The 18,559-nt window shown below is 46.0% G+C and overlaps 2 protein-coding genes and 1 non-coding gene across 3 annotated transcripts; 1 reads left to right on the forward strand and 2 right to left on the reverse strand.

Annotated features, from left to right (window-relative positions):
* Positions 1-2,340: 2,340 nt before the first annotated feature.
* On the forward strand, positions 2,341-2,412 carry trnat-cgu (transfer RNA threonine (anticodon CGU)). Its single transcript has one exon. It is a non-coding gene; the product is annotated as a tRNA-Thr (tRNA).
* Positions 2,413-2,689: 277 nt separating this feature from the next.
* On the reverse strand, positions 2,690-4,695 carry LOC137786749 (C-reactive protein-like). Its single transcript, XM_068578827.1, has 4 exons — positions 4,676-4,695; positions 3,962-4,022; positions 3,348-3,555; positions 2,690-3,206 (listed from the first exon to the last, which is right to left on the reverse strand). Exons 2-4 carry the CDS (start codon positions 4,005-4,007, stop codon positions 2,801-2,803), a joined length of 660 nt encoding a protein of 219 aa, XP_068434928.1. The 5' UTR covers positions 4,008-4,022; positions 4,676-4,695; the 3' UTR covers positions 2,690-2,800.
* A 1,125-nt stretch (positions 4,696-5,820) lies between these two features.
* On the reverse strand, positions 5,821-18,386 carry LOC137786769 (forkhead box protein K2-like). The gene is made up of 9 exons (XM_068578863.1): positions 17,780-18,386; positions 12,153-12,347; positions 10,452-10,605; positions 10,220-10,366; positions 9,639-9,832; positions 9,075-9,280; positions 8,336-8,578; positions 8,065-8,259; positions 5,821-7,669 (listed from the first exon to the last, which is right to left on the reverse strand). Exons 1-9 carry the CDS (start codon positions 18,073-18,075, stop codon positions 7,464-7,466), a joined length of 1,836 nt encoding a protein of 611 aa, XP_068434964.1. The 5' UTR covers positions 18,076-18,386; the 3' UTR covers positions 5,821-7,463.
* Positions 18,387-18,559: the final 173 nt, after the last annotated feature.

Raw genomic sequence — 18,559 nt, forward strand, 5'->3', positions numbered from 1 at the left:
TCTGCACCATCTGTCTGCTCGTCTCACGGCTCAGGGGGATGTTGGACGAGCATCCGACGCCATCTTTAACCGAAGAAAAGCACATTTATTCACGAGTAAAATGTTGAAATTTATCAGAGAAGAAACTACTTTATCTTTAAAATGATGTGCTTCCACAAAAAAAAGGTAATTGGTAGAAATCATAACCAAAAAAGCTGGAAATTTATCTATTTTTCTTCTGTTTTTTCCGCATCATGTGACCTCGAGATGGAGACAATCACGCGGTCCAGATAACGAGGCGGTCAGCTCGAGTAGCTTAGCTTAACGCTCTGCTACACGTTAATAAAGAAAAGATAGATGATGAATTTTGTGTAAATGTGGAAACAGTTGATCTGGGTTAAACAAACGTAGTGCGGTTCTGTAACAAATCCAAAAGGAAGATGTTTAGATGAGCGGCGCCTCACAGCCGTCAAAGTGCAAAAGTGTTTCCTGTTAGTTTAACATCCAAAACACGGAGACGAGAACACAGACCCACGCGGGCCAGAACCACGAGAGAGGCCCGGACCGCTTTTTCCCAGAGTCCTCGTGCTCCCCGGCCTCACTCGGGACGTCCTGAACGCGATCCCCGGCTGTCGGCATCGGGATAGAGGAGAGCTACGCTTCAGTGTTTTCTCCACAGGATGTAGGTGACGAGCAGCACGAGGCCCGCCGACAGGCCCGCGATCACAAACTGGTGGATGGAGAGGACGTTCTCCAGCGTGTGGATCCTCTTCTCCATGGCGTTGGTGTGGAAGTAGTCGTAGACGCCGACCCCGATGCTCCACAGCGCCCACACGGCGTCCAACACCAGCGGCATGGCGGGGTGGACGGGTGGAGGCGGCTCAGCAGCAGCAGGTCAGAAGGTCAAAGACTGGAACACAACACAGTTTTCAACCAGTGTGCTGGGAGATGGATGATATACATTCATCAGATTTCCATGACACAATAAGTGGGCAAAAACATGTACAAAATATGTAAAACGAACCCTCTGAAATCCTTTGAACTGGCGTTTTGTGAAGCAAAAGGCCCATTAAGTTATCAAGATTGAATTATCGGGCATGTGAAGTTTAAACTTTACAAAGTAATATTCTCTGATACGCCGAATTGAAGAATGGCTCACAATGTCACGTAAGAAATGATCAATTTAAGTTTGGCGTTATCCGATATTTTGCAAATGAGCACAAGTTTATTAAATTCTAGGTTTTTTTAATGTAATTTGGCCCGAATGACATATGTGTAAATCCGTGTGACCGTCAGCACTTGCAATAGCTGAAGCAGTTTAATACGTACGGACAAACAACGTATCTTACGCATGAAGTAACCGAGCAGCAGTCTTCTGCGAGCAAGCTAACGCGTTAGCTGACTTACAGATTGCTTTGTTTAACAAAATCATGTTACTCACAGCGCGAGATACTTATTTCATTTAAAAGGGTGGTGCAATATTTGCACCAGCCGACGAGTGAACATGCGGCACTCACGTCATTGGTGTGCTATTTGTTGTTAACATGTTTCAGGAGGATAGACCGAAAACATATTATCCGCAGTCAGCCGCTTCAGGTACTTCCGGGGTGCGTCGGACGCGTGACGTCTCATGACGTGTGCGCCGAACCTCAATTCGGCTTTTTTTTAGTTTGCTTTTCTGAAGGTTAAACACATAATAAATAACACATTACGGTATTGTTTGATCACTAAAGGCATCTGCTGGGTCATTCGGCTTCGTGGCAGGAACCCATCGACGGCGGGGTTTTGTTGTTATGTGTTCACATCTTGTGGTGTAAAGTTACATTGGAAAATAATTACATATTGTATAGATTTTTTTCATAACTATGACTCCTTTTTTCGTCGACTTTTTCTGCCACACGAAAAAAAAATCTTAATTATGACAACAAAAAAAAGTATGACCAAAAAAAATCGACAAAAAAGTCAACAAAAAGAAAAGTCAACAAAAGAAAATCGAAATTATGAGATCAAAAGTCTAAATTATGAGATAGTAGGTGTTCATGCGCTGCTTGCGCTGTCTTCACATGTCTCTGCATCCCCTCACAGACCTTTTTTTGTCATAATTATGGGCTTCCATAATAGTGAGACCTCTCAAAAAGTTTACTAAACCGTGTTTGTTTGGTGTATTGTGTTATGCCGATTTTCTCAAGAGTGTTTTTGGAGAAAATATAACTGTGTTGAATTGGATGTGAAAGTGCTATTTGCCCGTTTGCTGCGAAGAAACTCAAAATAGTGTGTATTTGCAATGGAGTTTGGAAAGCCGTCCCAGAGGCCAGGCGTTGTACCTTCTTCAAGCCTCAAAGCGTCCCGCCTACACTGCCAGGCGCGGTGGCCAAGTGGTAAGGCGTCGGTCTCGTAAACCGAAGATCGCGGGTTCGAACCCCGTCCGTGCCTACCATCTGTGATATCCAATTAACCTGAATTTTTAGGACTAAGCTGGACCTATACTTACAGATTCAATCGCATACACACATGGCTTTACTGTATAATTGTGAAAACACATACATTGTGTTTAACGTAATAAAATTATTATTGATCATTACGCCACAAAAAAACCCCTCAAAAGTAGTCATTTATAGAGACTTCTATACAACCAGAGGAGTCACCCCCTGGTGGTCAGGAGAGGGAATGCAGCTTTAACACATGAATAACGTACTATTTGCCACCACAGCATTGTCACAATACATTTTTATTGTAACTGAGCAGAATTGCAGGTAAATGTATAGAACTTCATGTCGCTTCTCTAATCCGACATGTCACACGTGTGTGTGTGTGTGTCGTTCTACAGCACGGTGTCCATAACATGCACATCTCCGTGCATTTGAAGCTCAGCGGTATCCCAGTCGAAGATGTTTCCTCGCACCACCCTCTTCCCGTCGAACAACTCCTGGATGCCGATGGGCCACAGGACGACGTCCCACATGTTGATGTCGCTGATCTCCCCGACGAGGCTCTGCTTGGGGTCGAAGTTCCCCACGAAATTGTCGGGATCCTGTCCGATGATGACCTTGCCGCCGGGGCGCACCTTGTGGTTCTTGCGGTAGATCTTTGTCAAGCTCTTCTTGCCGTCGATGTAGACGGTGGCCGCGCCGGAGAGGGAGTCCCAGGTGACGCAAATGTGGGTCTCCAGGGCGTTGATGTGGGGCAGGTCGAAGAAGACGCCGTCTCCGCTCATGTAGAGGGACAACCTGCGCACACGGCGAGGGAACGCAGCGTTAATGTATCAACATCGTATCACAATTGTAGTGAAATGCTCTGCTTCAAAAAGCTGCTGCAGTTAAATTGTAAGTTTTTTAAAGGGAGTCTGGTGCAGCGGCGGAGGAAGTCACCTTCCGTCCAGCTCGCGCCACACGTTCAGCTCGTCGAAGTCCGGCGTCCGGTAGGCGAACAGGATGACCTCGCGCTCGCCCTTGAGCTCCGTCGCCACGCGGAAGCACAGAGTGAAGGCCTTCAGGCTCAGGGGCTTCTGGGGGATCATCTCCACGTAGCTGGTGCTGGTCTCCTGGGGGAACACCAGGGACCTATAGGCCACGCTCCCTGAGGGGCCGAGAGAGAGAGAGAGAGAGAGAGAGAGAGAGAGAGAGAGAGAGAGAGAGAGAGAGAGAGAGAGAGCTTTACAACAAGTGTCATAATGTGATAAGTTCTTCATGTGGCTTCATCCTTTGAGCTATTGTGCATTTTTGGCCAGATGGTGGCGCTGTAACAACCAAAAAGAGGATTGTTTTGTCAAGAAAACAGCAGACCCAAAAGTACTAAACCCAAATATATTCAGTTTATTATTTTTCAAAGACACTCAGACAGAAACGTTTCTCATTTCAGGAGCATTTTTTGGATTTTTTTTTTCCTTGAAAGAAAATCACCCGTAGAGATTATTGTTTTCCTGCCGTTGCGTTTTTGATAAAATAATCTATATAAGTATTCACAGAAAGACACGGAGGCTTACCGCCCACCAGCGCGGAGATGAGGAGGAGGACGACGGAAACTCTCATGTTGTCTCAACAAACCTGCAGAGAAGGAAAAGCTCTCAGTGAAAACAGCGTCAGGTACGGAAGACCATGACCGTCACAAAAAAGTCATAATTATGATTTATTTCTTTTTTTTGTGGCAGGAATAAGCTTCCAAAGTTAAAACAACAAGGTTATGAAAGTACAATGTCTTTATACAATTAACTATTATATTAGTTTATAATATAAAGGTTTAAAAGTACAACGTCTTTTTACAATTAACTATTATATTAGTTTATATAATAAAAAGGTTTAAAAGTACAATGTATTAATACACGTTAGTATTACATTAGTATATAATATAAAGGTTATTAAAGTAAAATGTCTTAATACAATTTAGCATTATATAAGTTTTTATAACAATACATTAGTTTATATTAGTATATAATATAAAGGTTATAAAAGTATAATGTCCTTATACAATTTAATATATTAGTTTTTAATAATAAAGCACTAGTTTGTTCGTATAAAATATACAGGTTATAAAAGTAGAATGTCTAATACAATTTAGTATTATATTAGTATATAATAATACACTAGTTAATATTAGTTCATAATATAAAGGTTATAAAAGCACAAAGTCTTAGTTTTGGTGATGCATTAGTTGGTATGATATTGGTTAATATTAGTAAATAATATAAAGGTTTACATACCGTGCAGCTGCGGAGGCTTCTGCTGCCGGCGACTTGCACTCGGAGGGCTTTTGTACGCGTGTCCCTGAACTCGTCACTGGGTGGCGCGTTGACATGTTTGAGGTCGCGGTGACCTCTTCAGGGTCACGCCGGCATTCAGAGGTCACGCCGCTCTGCCTGAAGGCGAACACACAGTCCAGGTCACGCACACGGATGTTAAAACTGCTGGAAAAGGTCTGCCTCAACTTTTGGGTTTTTCTTGGAACCAACTTTAATATATATATATATATATATATATATATATATATATATATATATATATATATATATATATATACACACACACACACACACGTCATACGAGAGGCCCAATTTGTCATCTTACGTTATTTAAACAGGTAAACTTATTTAAAAGCTCATTTCTGCCTTACACAAAAAAGTCATAATTGTGGCTTTCTCCTTTTTTTAGGGGCAGAAATTGGCTTCCATAAGTTCACCATGTAAACCTTCAACACGTTTTCTTTTTAACTGGTATAGTAATTTAGTGTTTTCTTTTCGTCATGAAAATACAAAATTCAAAGATGATATATTTTTTCTTATGAAGTGTAACGATGAGCTCAGAGCTCTTAGGAAGTTAAACATATTATTATATGTAATCTATATAATCATAATCTCGATTTTATATTCATGTGAAACATCTGGATTTGTTCTAGTTTATCACCTGCGCTGCATTTCACTAGATTACAAGTGAATGCATCATGATAATGTTCAGCCAGTACTCATGTTTACAGAGCAGAGCCTGAACGCATCATAAGACCGTTATCATTTACATTCAGCCAAATACATTATTATTATATTTGCTGGTTTTTCTCACCAGTCGACAGTCTGAATAACCGGCCCACGTCGCCCCCCTGTGGAGACGAAGGGGAACTACAACACCATTTTTAAACTGAAGCAAAAGATGTTAAAAAGCTCTTTAAATTAATTTAAAAAGCATTTTTCCACTGAGAAAGAACATCTTTTTTTCCGTTACTATTGTTTTGTAAAATGTACAATCAGAAAAACAGACTCATCAGATACGAATCACCCCAAAAGGTTAATAAAGGATAGAATAATAAATCTGCTGTCGACACAATCCTGAAACTAAAGCAAAAAGATGCAGAAAAAAGGGGCTTTAAATTAATTTATTAAAAAAAAAAAAAAAAAAGCATTTCTCCACTGAAGCAGAACAAACATCAAATTTTTTTTCCTTTACTATTGTTTTGGAACGTGTACAATCAGAAAAAAAAACAGACTCGCCAGGTCGCCGGGACAGTAAAAATAATCAAGCAAAAAAGGTCGTGGGACTGGAGGAAGGGGGGCGAGAGGGGGGGGGGGGGGGGGTCTGCCAACACCACAACGTCAACACAGCCGAAGAGGAGGAAGAGGAGGAGGAAGAGAGGGAAATAAACAAACAATAATAATGTAACACAAACATTTAATCAAGTGCAGGTCTGGTTTTGGACAAAGCAGGTCTTCTTTTTTTTTTTCTTCTTCTTCTTCCTCCGTTTCAATTTACAGTTAAGGACTCCTCTGCTGTCGGACACATGCAAGGTCAAAAAGGTCAACATCTGGAACTACACATGGAGATTTCATATGCTTATATCGGTTATCTGTGCAAGTATTAAAATATGTAGGAATAACTAAGCAAATTTCATACGGATATGTCAGAACGACGGAAGAGGAGGAGGGGAACAAATATGTTACGAAATAAAAACTATCACACTGTTTTCACCGAACAGAGAAGAAAAAAAAGGAAGTCCACATTTGAAATAAAGAAAAACAAGAAAAACAGAAAGTGAGATTTCTCTAAACTTTGTTACCGAAATGTCACCGACCTCATTATTTTTGTACGCTTCCTTTTTTAATTTTTTTTTTATTATAATTAAATTATTTCTCTAGATAAGTGAATAGATCCTATAACGACGACGCTCTGCTTCTACGTACGGCCGGCGGCGAGAGGAAGTCGGCGCTGTGAGCGGCTAGCTGCCAAGAGGGTCGCGAGCGCCGGCTCAGAGTCTCTTCTGGACGCGTCGACCGGTTTCCGGGTTTTTTTCTTCTTGGTATCGTTAATTTTTTTTGTCTTTTTTTTTTTTTTGCTTCTTCGTGCTCGTCGACGCCGGCCGGTGGAGGCTCCTCCCCCTCCTCTTCCTCCTCCGACCCCCCGTCTGCTCACGAGGTAGATGCGACAGAAAAAAAAAGATGGCGTCCAGCCGAGAGCCGCGTCAGGCCCCTCCCCCCTCCTGCTGGACCGCTTTGAGGGTCAAAAGGTCAGCTCTTAAGGGGTTAAATCGTTGTTAAGGCTTCCTGTGGTCTCGGGTTTTAAGTCACTTTTCCTGTTTCAGTGGCTCGAGGAGAAAGAGGAAGAGGAGGAGGAGGCGGGACCTTTTTTTGAGTTCATCTTTGTCCCATTTCTTTTTAATTTGTTCTTGACCCACATTCCAGTCTTTGAAGGGGGGGTTGGATGTTATTTATTATTTTTTCCTTCTCGTGACGCTCTAAGAAAACAGACAAAAAAGTGAAAATGAAAAAAAAAAGAAAAAAGAATCCTCTCCTGTTTGGCACCTCGGGGAGTCAGCGGCGGGAAGAAGGGAACGACGGGGGAGAGAGAGAGAGAGAGAGAGAGAGAGAGAGAGAGAGAGAGAGAGAGAGAGAGAGAGCGAGAGAGAGAGAGCGAGAGAGAGAGAGCGAGAGAGAGAGAGAGAGAGAAGGTGGTGGGGGAGTGAGAGGGAGGGCGGGGGAGGTTTGTGTGGTGCGTGGCGGTGCAGAACTAGTTGAGCCCCGGGCCGTTCGCCGCCGCCGCCGAGTCCGAGTCGACGGGGACTCGGGCCGCCGCCTCGTCCTCCGCTTTGAGGCGTTTGGCGTCCGGCTGCTCGCCGGCCGGCTGCTGCTGCTGGTCCCCGTTCTGCCGCTTGGTGGGGAGCGAGGCCGAGGCCGAGGCGTGCGCCGCCAGCAGGTGGAGCGGGCTCGCCACGGCTGGAACCGGAGGGAAAAAACCAGGACCAAGGGTTAGCTAGTTAGCTAGTTAGCTAGCTAGCGGGCGACTAAACATCTTCAAGTAACACCAATGAAGATACGACGTAAAACGATGGAGCTAAAAGGTCTTTACAGGACGCAAACCATTACACGCCCTTCATCACCTTGTAGCCCGCCCCCTAGATAGACATAGACTTCTATACAACCACAGGGGAGTCGCCCCCTGGTGGCCAGGAGAAAGAATGCAGCTTTATCAAATGAACCAGAGACTTCTATACAACCAGAGGAGTCACCCCTGATGGGAATTAGAGAGAATGCAGCTTTAACACATGAAGCATAGACTTCTATACAACCAGAGGAGGTAGTATTTTACAACGAACTGCGTGTGGTCTCACCGGAGCCTCCGTGGATGGCAGTGGTGATGCTGTGGGTGCCGTTCTGCGTGATGGCCTTGATGGGCAGCTGGTGCTGGCCGATGGGCGCCTGCTGCAGGATGGTGACCGTCTGCATGGCGCCGCCGGCCTGCGAGCTCTGGATGATGCGGCTGGAGCCGCCTATAGAGGTGATGGTGGGAACCGCCTCCACTTTGACTGAGAGGAGGACAACAACGTTCAGAGCCCGAGTCTAAAAAGACACCGACATTTCCCAGCATGCCCCCTGCCTCACCTTTGAGCCCCGCGTGCGCTCCGTTCTCGTGCGGCTCGCCCTTGATGATGGCGGCCTGCTGGGCGAGGACGGCGGCGCCGAGGGAGCCGGCCGGGATCTGCTGCAGGACGTGGACCGTCTGGATGGTCGGCTGGGAGTTGCTGGTGCTCACTGGGGAGGCCATGGTGTAGGTCACTGGCTTAATGGTTTGAGGTAACTGACGCTGGACTGCTATGAGTACCGGCTGGTTGTTAACAGGCGAGCCTGAGAGACACGGGGAGGTTCGTACGTTAGGATGCTAAGAGACGTGCAGCTTTGTTCATTATTATTATACATAACATATACTTCTCTGATGTCGACCTGTCAATCACCTTGTAGCCCCGCCCCCAAAGGCATCCCCTGCTTTATGGTCCATTTGATTCTAAATTACCATAATTTACTCAATGAACATAATGCTGTATTGAATTTATATACTTATAAACAATTGGAGGACTCGCCCTCTGGTGGTCAGGAGAGAGAATGCAACTTTAACACATGAAGCATAGACTTCTATACAACCAGAGGAGTCGCCCCCTGGTGGTCAGGAGAGAGAATGCAGCTTTAACACATGAAGCATAGACTTCTATACAACCAGAGGAGTCGCCCCCTGGTGGTCAGGAGAGAGAATGCATCTTTAACACATGAAGCATAAACTTCTATACAACCAGAGGAGTCTCCCCCTGGTGGTCAGGAGAGAGAATGCAGCAGGATAGACTCATACCTGTTGTGTTTTGTGCAAAGCGTGCTTCCTGGATGACCGCCAGTTTGGGCTGGACCGCCGTGGTGGTGGTGGTCGGGGTCGGGGTCGAGGTCGTCTCCAGCTCCAGGGGAACCGGGGAGCCCTCTCGCGAAAGGCTGTCGGGGGTCTGGACGCCGCTGGAGTGAGCGGAGAGAACCCCCGAGTGATTGGGAGACACCGGAGCGCTCCTGAGGGTCGGAAAGAGGAGCTGGGGTTAACGCCGAGAAGAGACCGAGCGGGTTCATACACCTTTTGACCAATGATTTCATGACTTTTAACCAAATTTATATGACTTTTAACCAAGTTCTCACGACTTTTAACCAAATTCTCACGACTTTTAAATTTGGTCAAAAGCCAAAAAGTTGTACTTTAATTTTCCTGATGTGTACTGTACCTTTAAATGGAGTTCTGAATCTTAATGTTTTTTTAAATATATCTTTAAAATATTTTTTTCAACGATGCATCTCAAACATCTCGTTTCCATCTCGTTCTCATGCGAGTCATTTATCTGTCGTTATTCACATGAAACTAGAGCGGCACCCTGACCTGGAGGAGAGGGGTCCGTGTGGCGTCCTGAAGCAGGGCACGCCACGGGGCCTTCGTTTCCTGAAGGCCTGCTCGATGAGCTTGCCCTCCGAGGACGGGTCTATCCTCCAGAAGGAGCCTTTGCCCGGCTCCTCCTGCGACCGCGCCACCTTGATGAAGTAGCGGTTCAGCGACAGGTTGTGACGGATCGAGTTCTGAGGAGAGGAGGAGACGACGAGTTACAGCGAGACACAAAGCTAGCTAGCTCACGCTCGATCCAACAACCGCCGATGGTAGCGGAACCAGTCCCGACTCGATGCTCGACTCGGGCAGCAGCAGCAGCAGCTAGCAGTTAGCTAGCAGCAGCACTAACTTGCTACAGCGGGGTTCTAGTAGCAGCGCTAGCTTGCTACTGCGGGGTTCTCGCAGCAGCACTAGCTTGCTACAGCAGGGTTCTAGCAGCAGCGCTAGCTTGCTACAGCGGGGACACCCACCGCAGGTAGGAGCGGCTCCTAACCCCGACTTTTAGGGCACATGCTTTTCTTCATGGCGGTTTCTCTGCAACTCAAACGCAGGGCCTCGGTGCGGCGCCTCAGACTCACCTGCCAGCCCTTGTCGGCGGTCCTGTAGTAGGGGTAGTTCTTTGTGATGTGATTGTAGATTCCATTTAGGGTGAGCTGCTTGTCCTGAGCCAGCGTTATGGCCTGGACGATCAGCTGTGCATAGGAGTACGGAGGTTTGGAGTCGTCCTGCGGAGGGAACGCAGGTGTTATGGATCGCAGAAGACACTCTGGTCTCAACAGTTATTTCAACTCCAGCGCGTCCTCCTCTCACCTTGGGACTGTCGCCTCCGGAGGCGTCTTTGTCGTTCTCCGGCTGCGAGTTGTCGTTCATGAGCTGCAGCTCCGCGGAGCTCACCATGCGGCCGCCCATCCGGTAGCCCGACGAGCCGGCGCCCCGCGGGCTGGAAGGGCACGAGTTAGCAGCACTGGAACACAACAACAACAAGACGGTCAAGAAGGAATGTTTACAATAAACCAGGTGATGAACATGTCATTTCACAGTAGAACATGTGATCGGGACATCGCGGATGTTCCTCTAACCAATCAGTGTTTGAACCAACAGAAGGAGAGCGAGCAGCGTTAGCAGCACCGCTAACAGAGAACCAACAGGAGGAGAGCTAGTAGCGTTAGCCGCACCGCTAACAGAGAACCAGTAGGAGGAGAGCTAGTAGCGTTAGCAGCAGCATTAGCAGCACCGCTAACCAACAGGAAGTTCACTTCAGTTACATGGTGATGTAACGTTGGTGATAAACTCGAACAAATGTTTTCACATGAACATAACATAAATATTGGAGATTAAACACACTTTAAAGTCATTATTATACTTTTTATTATACTTTTATTTCATTCTTGTTTAAATTGTGTGTTTATACAAAGACAAAAATCAAAAAATGTACAATCTTTTGATGTTTACAGACTTTAGAGCGGTTGTAAATATAATTATTTTGGGGGGACTGTTATATTAAAAAAACAATAAAGTGTGTAAAAGTTATATTTGCCGCTGATCCGACCCGTGACTTTCATGATCCGCTCTGCTTTAAGAGGGGGGAGACTTAACGGTGAGGATTTCCATGTTTAACGTGACCCTGGGAAGACGTCGGTGAACCCAAAACAAACGAGGCGTTAGCGCTACACCTGCCGCCTCGCCGCCATCACGCCGCCACGCTTTCCGTCCCCGTGACCTTCACAAGGGACCCGTGACCTTCACGCTTCACGCCAGAAGAAACCATCTGGCTGGAGATCAGGGGAGTTGAGAGGATCTAAGCACCCGAGATGGAGGCGCCTCCCTCCCTGAGCCCTGCAGCCTCTGAACTAAGCCTAAGCTGCTCACCGCGCAGGGACCATGTCAAGGTCAGCAGCCACCTCAAGGTCACCGAGAGGGAGGGGCCGGGCCGAGAGCCGACGACCACGTCAGTGTTGACGGGTGAAAGCAACACAGAACTACGTTGATGTTTGGTTAAATATATAAATTACAAGATAGACAACATTGTCCTGGTCTAGGGGCATTATAATAATATTATAATTACGGTATTATTGTCACATTTGTGAGTTTAAAGAAGCCGTTAAGGGATAATATCAAGCTAGAGATTTAAAAAATGATATTATGTGGGAAAAAAAACTCACTATGTTGTCATTTTTTGTATTTACTTATGTATGCTTTATTTTGTATTTGTCCTATCGGTGATGCTTTAAAACTTCTAATGAATTAGCTTTTTAATAATGTAATGTGTTTAATTATGTTTTTAAGCATATTCTAGTATGTTAGCAGCACGGCTAACGGAGAACCAACAGGAGGAGAGCTAGTAACGTTAGCAGCACGGCTAACGGAGAACCAATAGGAGGAGAGCTAGCAACGTTAGCAGCACGGCTAACGGAGAACCAATAGGAGGAGAGCTAGCAACGTTAGCAGCACGGCTGACGGAGTACCGGCTGGACGCTCACACACAGCGGCGTCCCTTCAGGAGCAGAGTACCTGATGGTGTCGGTGGGCGACGGCAGCGGGCTCATGAAGTGAGCGATGTTGTCTGGAATGTTGATGGTCAGCGGGGAGATCTGGGGCTGGACTGGTTTCACTGGCGACTCCGGAGCTTCGCGCTTCACCTTCTTGCCGGTGGACAGAGCCGTGAACGTGATCTTGATGTTTGTGCTGGGGAACCTGAACGTGCACCTGCAGACCGCAGACAAACAAACATTTAACACAATGAAAAAGCAGGAAAAAAGCACATGTACATTGAAGTATTCAGTTTAAGTGAGACGTGTGAACGGGTGCTGCTTTCTTTTCCTGACGGAAGCCTTCGACACACACGATGAGTTCAAGGACCGTCAGGAAACCAATCAGACCAGCGAGCGCTTCATTAGCGCCGCGTTACCCAGCGTGCGGTGGCTGACTTTAATTAGCAGAGAGACACAAAGTGAGTTAATTAAAATGTGAATACTGAACGAGGCTCTCTCTCCTCCGCTGCACGTCTTTGTTGAAAAGCGGCAGATTAGCGCCGTTAACTCGCCTCGGCACCGCTACAACAAACATGCATCCAACGGGACGGTTAATATTCACTGAATCCGGCTCCTTCAGTCCATCAGTCAAAGGTTTATTTTAGTCGATTAGTACATTTCTTTGTGCTTTTTCAAGGCAAATTACATATTTGTGAGAAACTTCTGAGCACATTCTCGGGTAAAAACAAGATTCTGTTGAATTCTTGGCAGAAAAACTCAGCATCAAAGATCTGTTGACTTAAATCAACATTTTCGATGACGAGGGTGTTCATTCACTACATTATGGTCATTTACAGTCAAACAGACCATAAAGCAGGGGACACTTTAGGGGCGGGGCTACAAGGTGATTGACAAGTCGACACCAGAGACGTGTACCGCATCTCTACGTCACTTCCTGTTCACTGGTTGCAAAAAAAACAAAAAACATGGCGTCAGCCATAAACCAAGATGGCGACAGCGAAAAATCCACAAACCACGATAACTACGTCCACAATGCATCACATTCAATATATATATATGTTTTTTTAAAGGTGTGAGCTCCATCTTTTAGGATCACATGTTACTTGGAGACATTTCTGTTGTTGCTTCTCCGTCAGATATCTCGTGGAACTAAGAAAAACCACAACAACCATTAAAAAGGACTCAGGAATGCGAAGACGCTGCCAACAGAAACCCAGCGAGCTGCTGGTGAGCTCCACGAACGCATCGCTGCACATGTCATGTAGACGTGTGTTTACACATATATGTGATGGAGAAACGGGGGAAACCGTCCAGGGAAATCAACACTCACAGATTTAGCCGAACATAACAGCAAGTTATCATTGTTTTGTTTTTTTATGAACCGGTACTAGAAGAAACATTTGTCTTTTGTCAGGGAACGACATGAACAGTGTGTTCAGTAGTAAGGGTCCCTGTGAGGGACAAACCACTCCTTCTTTGGTCCATGTTCAGTAGTAAGGGTCCCTGTGAGGGACAAACCACTCCTTCTCTGGTCCATGTTCAGTAGTAAGGGTCCCTGTGAGGGACAAACCACTCCTTCTTTGGTCCATGTTCAGTAGTAAGGGTCCCTGTGAGGGACAAACCACTCCTTCTTTGGTCCATGTTCAGTAGTAAGGGTCCCTGTGAGGGACAAACCACTCCTTCTTTGGTCCGTGTTCAGTAGTAAGGGTCCCTGTGAGGGACAAACCACTCCTTCTTTGGTCCATGTTCAGTAGTAAGGGTCCCTGTGAGGGACAAACCACTCCTTCTTTGGTCCATGTTCAGTAGTAAGGGTCCCTGTGAGGGACAAACCACTCCTTCTTTGGTCCATGTTCAGTAGTAATGTTAAAAAAACATACATATATAGTTTATAAATCTATTTTCCTTCATAAACAGGTACCAGAAGAAACATTTGTCTTTTATCACAGAACATAAACAGTGTGTTCAGTAGTAAGGGTCCCTGTGAGGGACACTTTTGTCCATGTTCGGTTTGAACTGAAGGAAACTCAGGAGCACATTGGGTTTCATCTCGTTACGAATGCAGGGACAGCTCTCTCTCTCTCTCTTTCTTTCTCTCCTCACACAGTTGGCCTCCGCTCAGAGAAACCGTTTCCCCGACACCTTCACATCACCATGAGCCTGAGAGCGCTTCCTGTCGGCGTCGCGCATGTCGTTCCTCTCAGAGACGCTCTTCTCTCCGCCTGGATGCGACGGAGACGTTCCCTAAAATAACATCACACGCCGCTCGGCTTCTCAAAGCTGACAGCGTGGGGACGGCGGCGGCTAAATATAATCAATAAATAATAAAAGATCACAGGGAGCCGCTCCGTTAGGTTTTCGGCTGTTTTTCGGTCTCGCAGACGACGACACCGAATGTTTAAATATAAAACGTTGTCTTACGACAGAGAGCATCTTTAGTGAAGGGAATAGAGAACAATAGGCAGCGTGTACAGGATGTATTGTGTATTTATTATAGCCAAAGGTCTTGTGCATTGAATGTGTTGTAACTGTCATGGAAATGTGTGATTTGGGGCTACAAGAAATAAATTGAAAAGTCAAAATTAATGAGGAAAAGATGGAATCATTTCTATGTTTTTTATCATAATGAAAACTCTGCGTCGACCCGTATTTCTTGGCGTTAAGACTTTAAAAAACACTAAACCTTGTCTGTGGTCTCCTGGTTGTTAAATGGCACAAAAAATATTTTACTTGCTTTTTTTTCCAAAATGTGATAACGTCATAAAATATGACGACGTTCAAAGCTTCTTTCAAAAAATTTCAATAGAAGATTTTAAAAGTATTTAAAAGAAGATCAGAGTGTCAGACTGGTGGAAAGGAGCTTCATGATCAAGGATTTACATATTCACTAAAGGATTGTAGAGTTTATGTTTCATTAGTTTTGGTAGAATGCAAAAAAAACAAGACTTTTCTCAATATATAAATATAAAGATGATTTATATGCATGTTCTCTCTCAAATGCATCTGTGTTGCACAATTAAACAAAATAGTGAACTAAAGGGATGAAGCTGGAGTTCAGAGCTCAGCTTTCAATAGTCTTTTATTTTATTATTTACTTCCCGCTGTGAAACATCCTGGACGACGTCGCCAAGAATACATATTTGTTGTTTCATGCAGTTTTTGAGGCAGAGAGAAGCACGTTAACTGCTCTCACAAAGCTTTGCCGCCGTTGTTTAAGTGCAGATAAATGCAAACTGTTCACCCGTCTGAACGCAAGCGAGGCTGCAGCTCCTCTCCAGGCTCCATGTTCAGGCTGCAGACGTCAAACGCAAAGAAATTCACGACGATATGGAACAAACTCGCAGCAGCGATCTTCTGCATTTTTGCACATTTGATCCGCTGGAAGAGTCTTGTTTCAAACTTTTTATTTATGCATCGTATATTTAAGTATCGAGGGAACGGCCACATGAAGTCGAGTCAGCTGAGCTTCATTTAAGAGACTATGAAGCTTCACTTTTGAAAGATAAGTAGACCTTTCTGATGGTGCGAGTGGGGCTCAGAGTGCGTGTTGTGGAGCGTCCACCTCAAAGCATGCATTCACTGAAGCCTCTTTATTGACCCTATTTCTCTCCGTGTGAACAATGAGGCCCCTGAACTACAAAAAAAGAGCACAAAACACACAGTTGCTATGCTGCTAAGCTGCGAGGACGGCAACAAACAAAGCTTGTTGGAGTGGGAGGAAGAAAAAAAAAGGAGAAAACGTTCCCGTTGATTTACCCCCTTTACCCACAATGCAATGCAAAAAGAAGAAGAATGTAAACAAAAGGAGACGGCAAGACAGGAAGAGCACCAACTTGGGAGAGGATTTGCAGGGTGTGGGAGAGGGGAGAGGAGGTGGGGAGGGAGGAGGGGAGGTGAAGGCCGTTCCTTTCTGTTTACATCACCAGAGAGGAATCCCTGGAATACAACCCGCCGGCCTCAAGCTGTCACTCGGACGTGGAGGGTCGTCTAAGAGTCGTCTCTAGCTTTTGGGATTACAGCGAGGAGCGTGAGCGTGAGCCCGAGCGCCGGGGTCGTACTTATGGGAAGGAAGAGCGCCGCTGATTAAAAGCTCTTTATATCGGCGGATCAATACGAGACCAACGCTCCCACCGTGGTGTGATGTGATGCATGCATGCGTGTGTGTGCATGATGAATTAAATTTAACCAGCAACCACGAGAAAAACACACACGTGTTCAGCTGCAGACAACAAAAAAACGGCAGCGAAAAAGGCAAAAAAAGTTGGTGGTTCAGAAACGGCACCAAGTCAAAACAAGTCTTTTCTCCCCGTCGTGCAGAACAAACAAGTGGTTGCACATTGAGAAGTTGCACAATCACTTGAGAGCCGTGCTGGCAGGTTTGTCTTCATCACAACAGTGCATGGACTGAACACACCTTTTTTTAAAAAGATAAAAATGTCAAATAAATCCGTTTAGATGAAAACTAAACGGAAACCGGACGGTTTTGGTTCAATCTTCTCATTCGTATTGTCAATTCATCTGTCAACTATTCAGTGAAATGATAAACACTTTACAGATATTTCCCCAAAAGGACACGTTGACATCGTTAAATAGCTTTTTCTGTAGGACCAAAACACAAACACACTTAATGTGCACCGGTGTAGGAGAGGAAATGAGCAGATAAGCGAAAATAGTTAGCATAGTTGTGAATGAACTTCCTGCCCTTCAGCATAGTAATTAATAGAATAATGTTAGTTCTACTTGAGCTGCTTAATATATTCCAACCAACATTAAAAACAAAGTATAATTTAGTTCACAGTGGAATAAAAACAAATCTTCCCATTTGAAAAGTTGCCATTTTAGAAATTAGTGATTATTTCATCAGAATGGTTGGTGGAACCTGACTTATTACTTTGTGAGTGTTTAAAACCCATTACTGAAGTTAAGTTAGTCACCTGCGTGGTGAATGTTTGTTTAAAAAGCAGATTGTGTCACAACACACCTCCAGGTGCAGGCTGCGACCTGCACGGCGCAGCTTTAAAAACTACTCTTCTCGGCGCTACACCAATCTCCGTGTGAAAAACGCGTCATTTAATCATTGTATTGACTTTTTAGGATTTAATTCTTACTCAAGCGTTAACCTGAGCATATAGTTAGTGACACACGCCGGCTAGCATGACTTCGGCCGGCCGCAATGAGGCTTAAGGTGCCGCAGGCTGCGCCGCTGTGAGCCGGCAGGGCGGGGACGGGCTGGTTTGTTTACGTTTAGGGGTCGAGAGAGGGAGCCTCCATTCACAACTGCAGGCGAACGCCGCCGCGGCTAACGGCTAGCTAGCATGTTTGCATGACAACAAGGAGGAATGTTTACACTCTCGCGGGGCATAACTTGACGTGTTAAGGGTGTGAAGGGAAGGAAGGAGGGGGGGCGGCGGGTCATTCACACTGTTTGCGAACAAAACATGTCAACAAAGAAAACGGCATTAGGGAACAGGATGTGGAGTTCTTGCTAACATGCTAAAACACGTGGTCCTCTCGAGCCCGCTGGGCAATAAAAAAGCCAAAAATGTTGTTGACTGCTTCACCTCCTGCTTGCATGCACATGTCCACCGGGGTCTGGTGTGTGTGTTGTGTGTGTGTGTTGTGTGTGTAGGGGGTGGGGGGCACACTTACATTCGCGGTAGCTGCAGAGGAGGGGCGCCCCGCCGGAGGAACACTCCGTCTACAAACACCCCGTTTTTACCGAGACACCGCAGGTAGAAATCCCCGCTGCCGTTGGTGCCGTCGTCGCTGGCGGTGAATATCTCCAGGTGCCTGCGGGAGATGAAGCTCGAGTGGCCCATGCTAACGTCCACGGAGCCCTGGGACGAGTTCCGGCCGATGGTCACCGAGCGCTTCTTCATCATGTACTCGAATTCACGGCCCTCGAGCCGGGCAACCGGCCCGGACGATCCGCTCGACACGGCCATGTTCTGGGGGAAGATGAGGAGCGAGTGGCGGCGGCGGTGGTGGTGGTGGCGTGTGTGTGTGTGGGGGAGGTTCGAGGTCTCTTAAAAACGCCAAAAATATTTGGGGGTAAATGAAAAAAAAAGACACCGGTCGGCGTGTTTGCACGCCCCGACTGTGGCCGAACGGAGGGCGGTGTGAAACGGGATCAAAAATCTACAAGAGGGGGCATCGAATTCAAAACAGGAATTTTTTAGAGGGGAAACATGCGAGAGGCCGAAGGGACAGCGGCTCCGACCCACCGCCGGAGAGAAAGGGGAGTGGAGAGAGCCAACCACACGGAGCGAGAGGCGGACGCGGTTTGAGTGACGGGCGCGCTCCGCCAATGGGAAGCACGGGAGCCGATGCGGCGCCGCGCCCTCGACCAATCACAAGCGAGAACTAATCTGAGGACAGATTCAAGGTCGGTTGGTGGGTAGCAATACGCGCATATGCTTTTTTTTTTTT

This window comes from Clinocottus analis, unplaced genomic scaffold, assembly GCF_023055335.1.
Source record: "Clinocottus analis isolate CAN_PGR_092001 unplaced genomic scaffold, fCliAna1.0.p SCAF_16, whole genome shotgun sequence".
NCBI classification, from domain to species: domain Eukaryota; kingdom Metazoa; phylum Chordata; class Actinopteri; order Perciformes; family Cottidae; genus Clinocottus; species Clinocottus analis.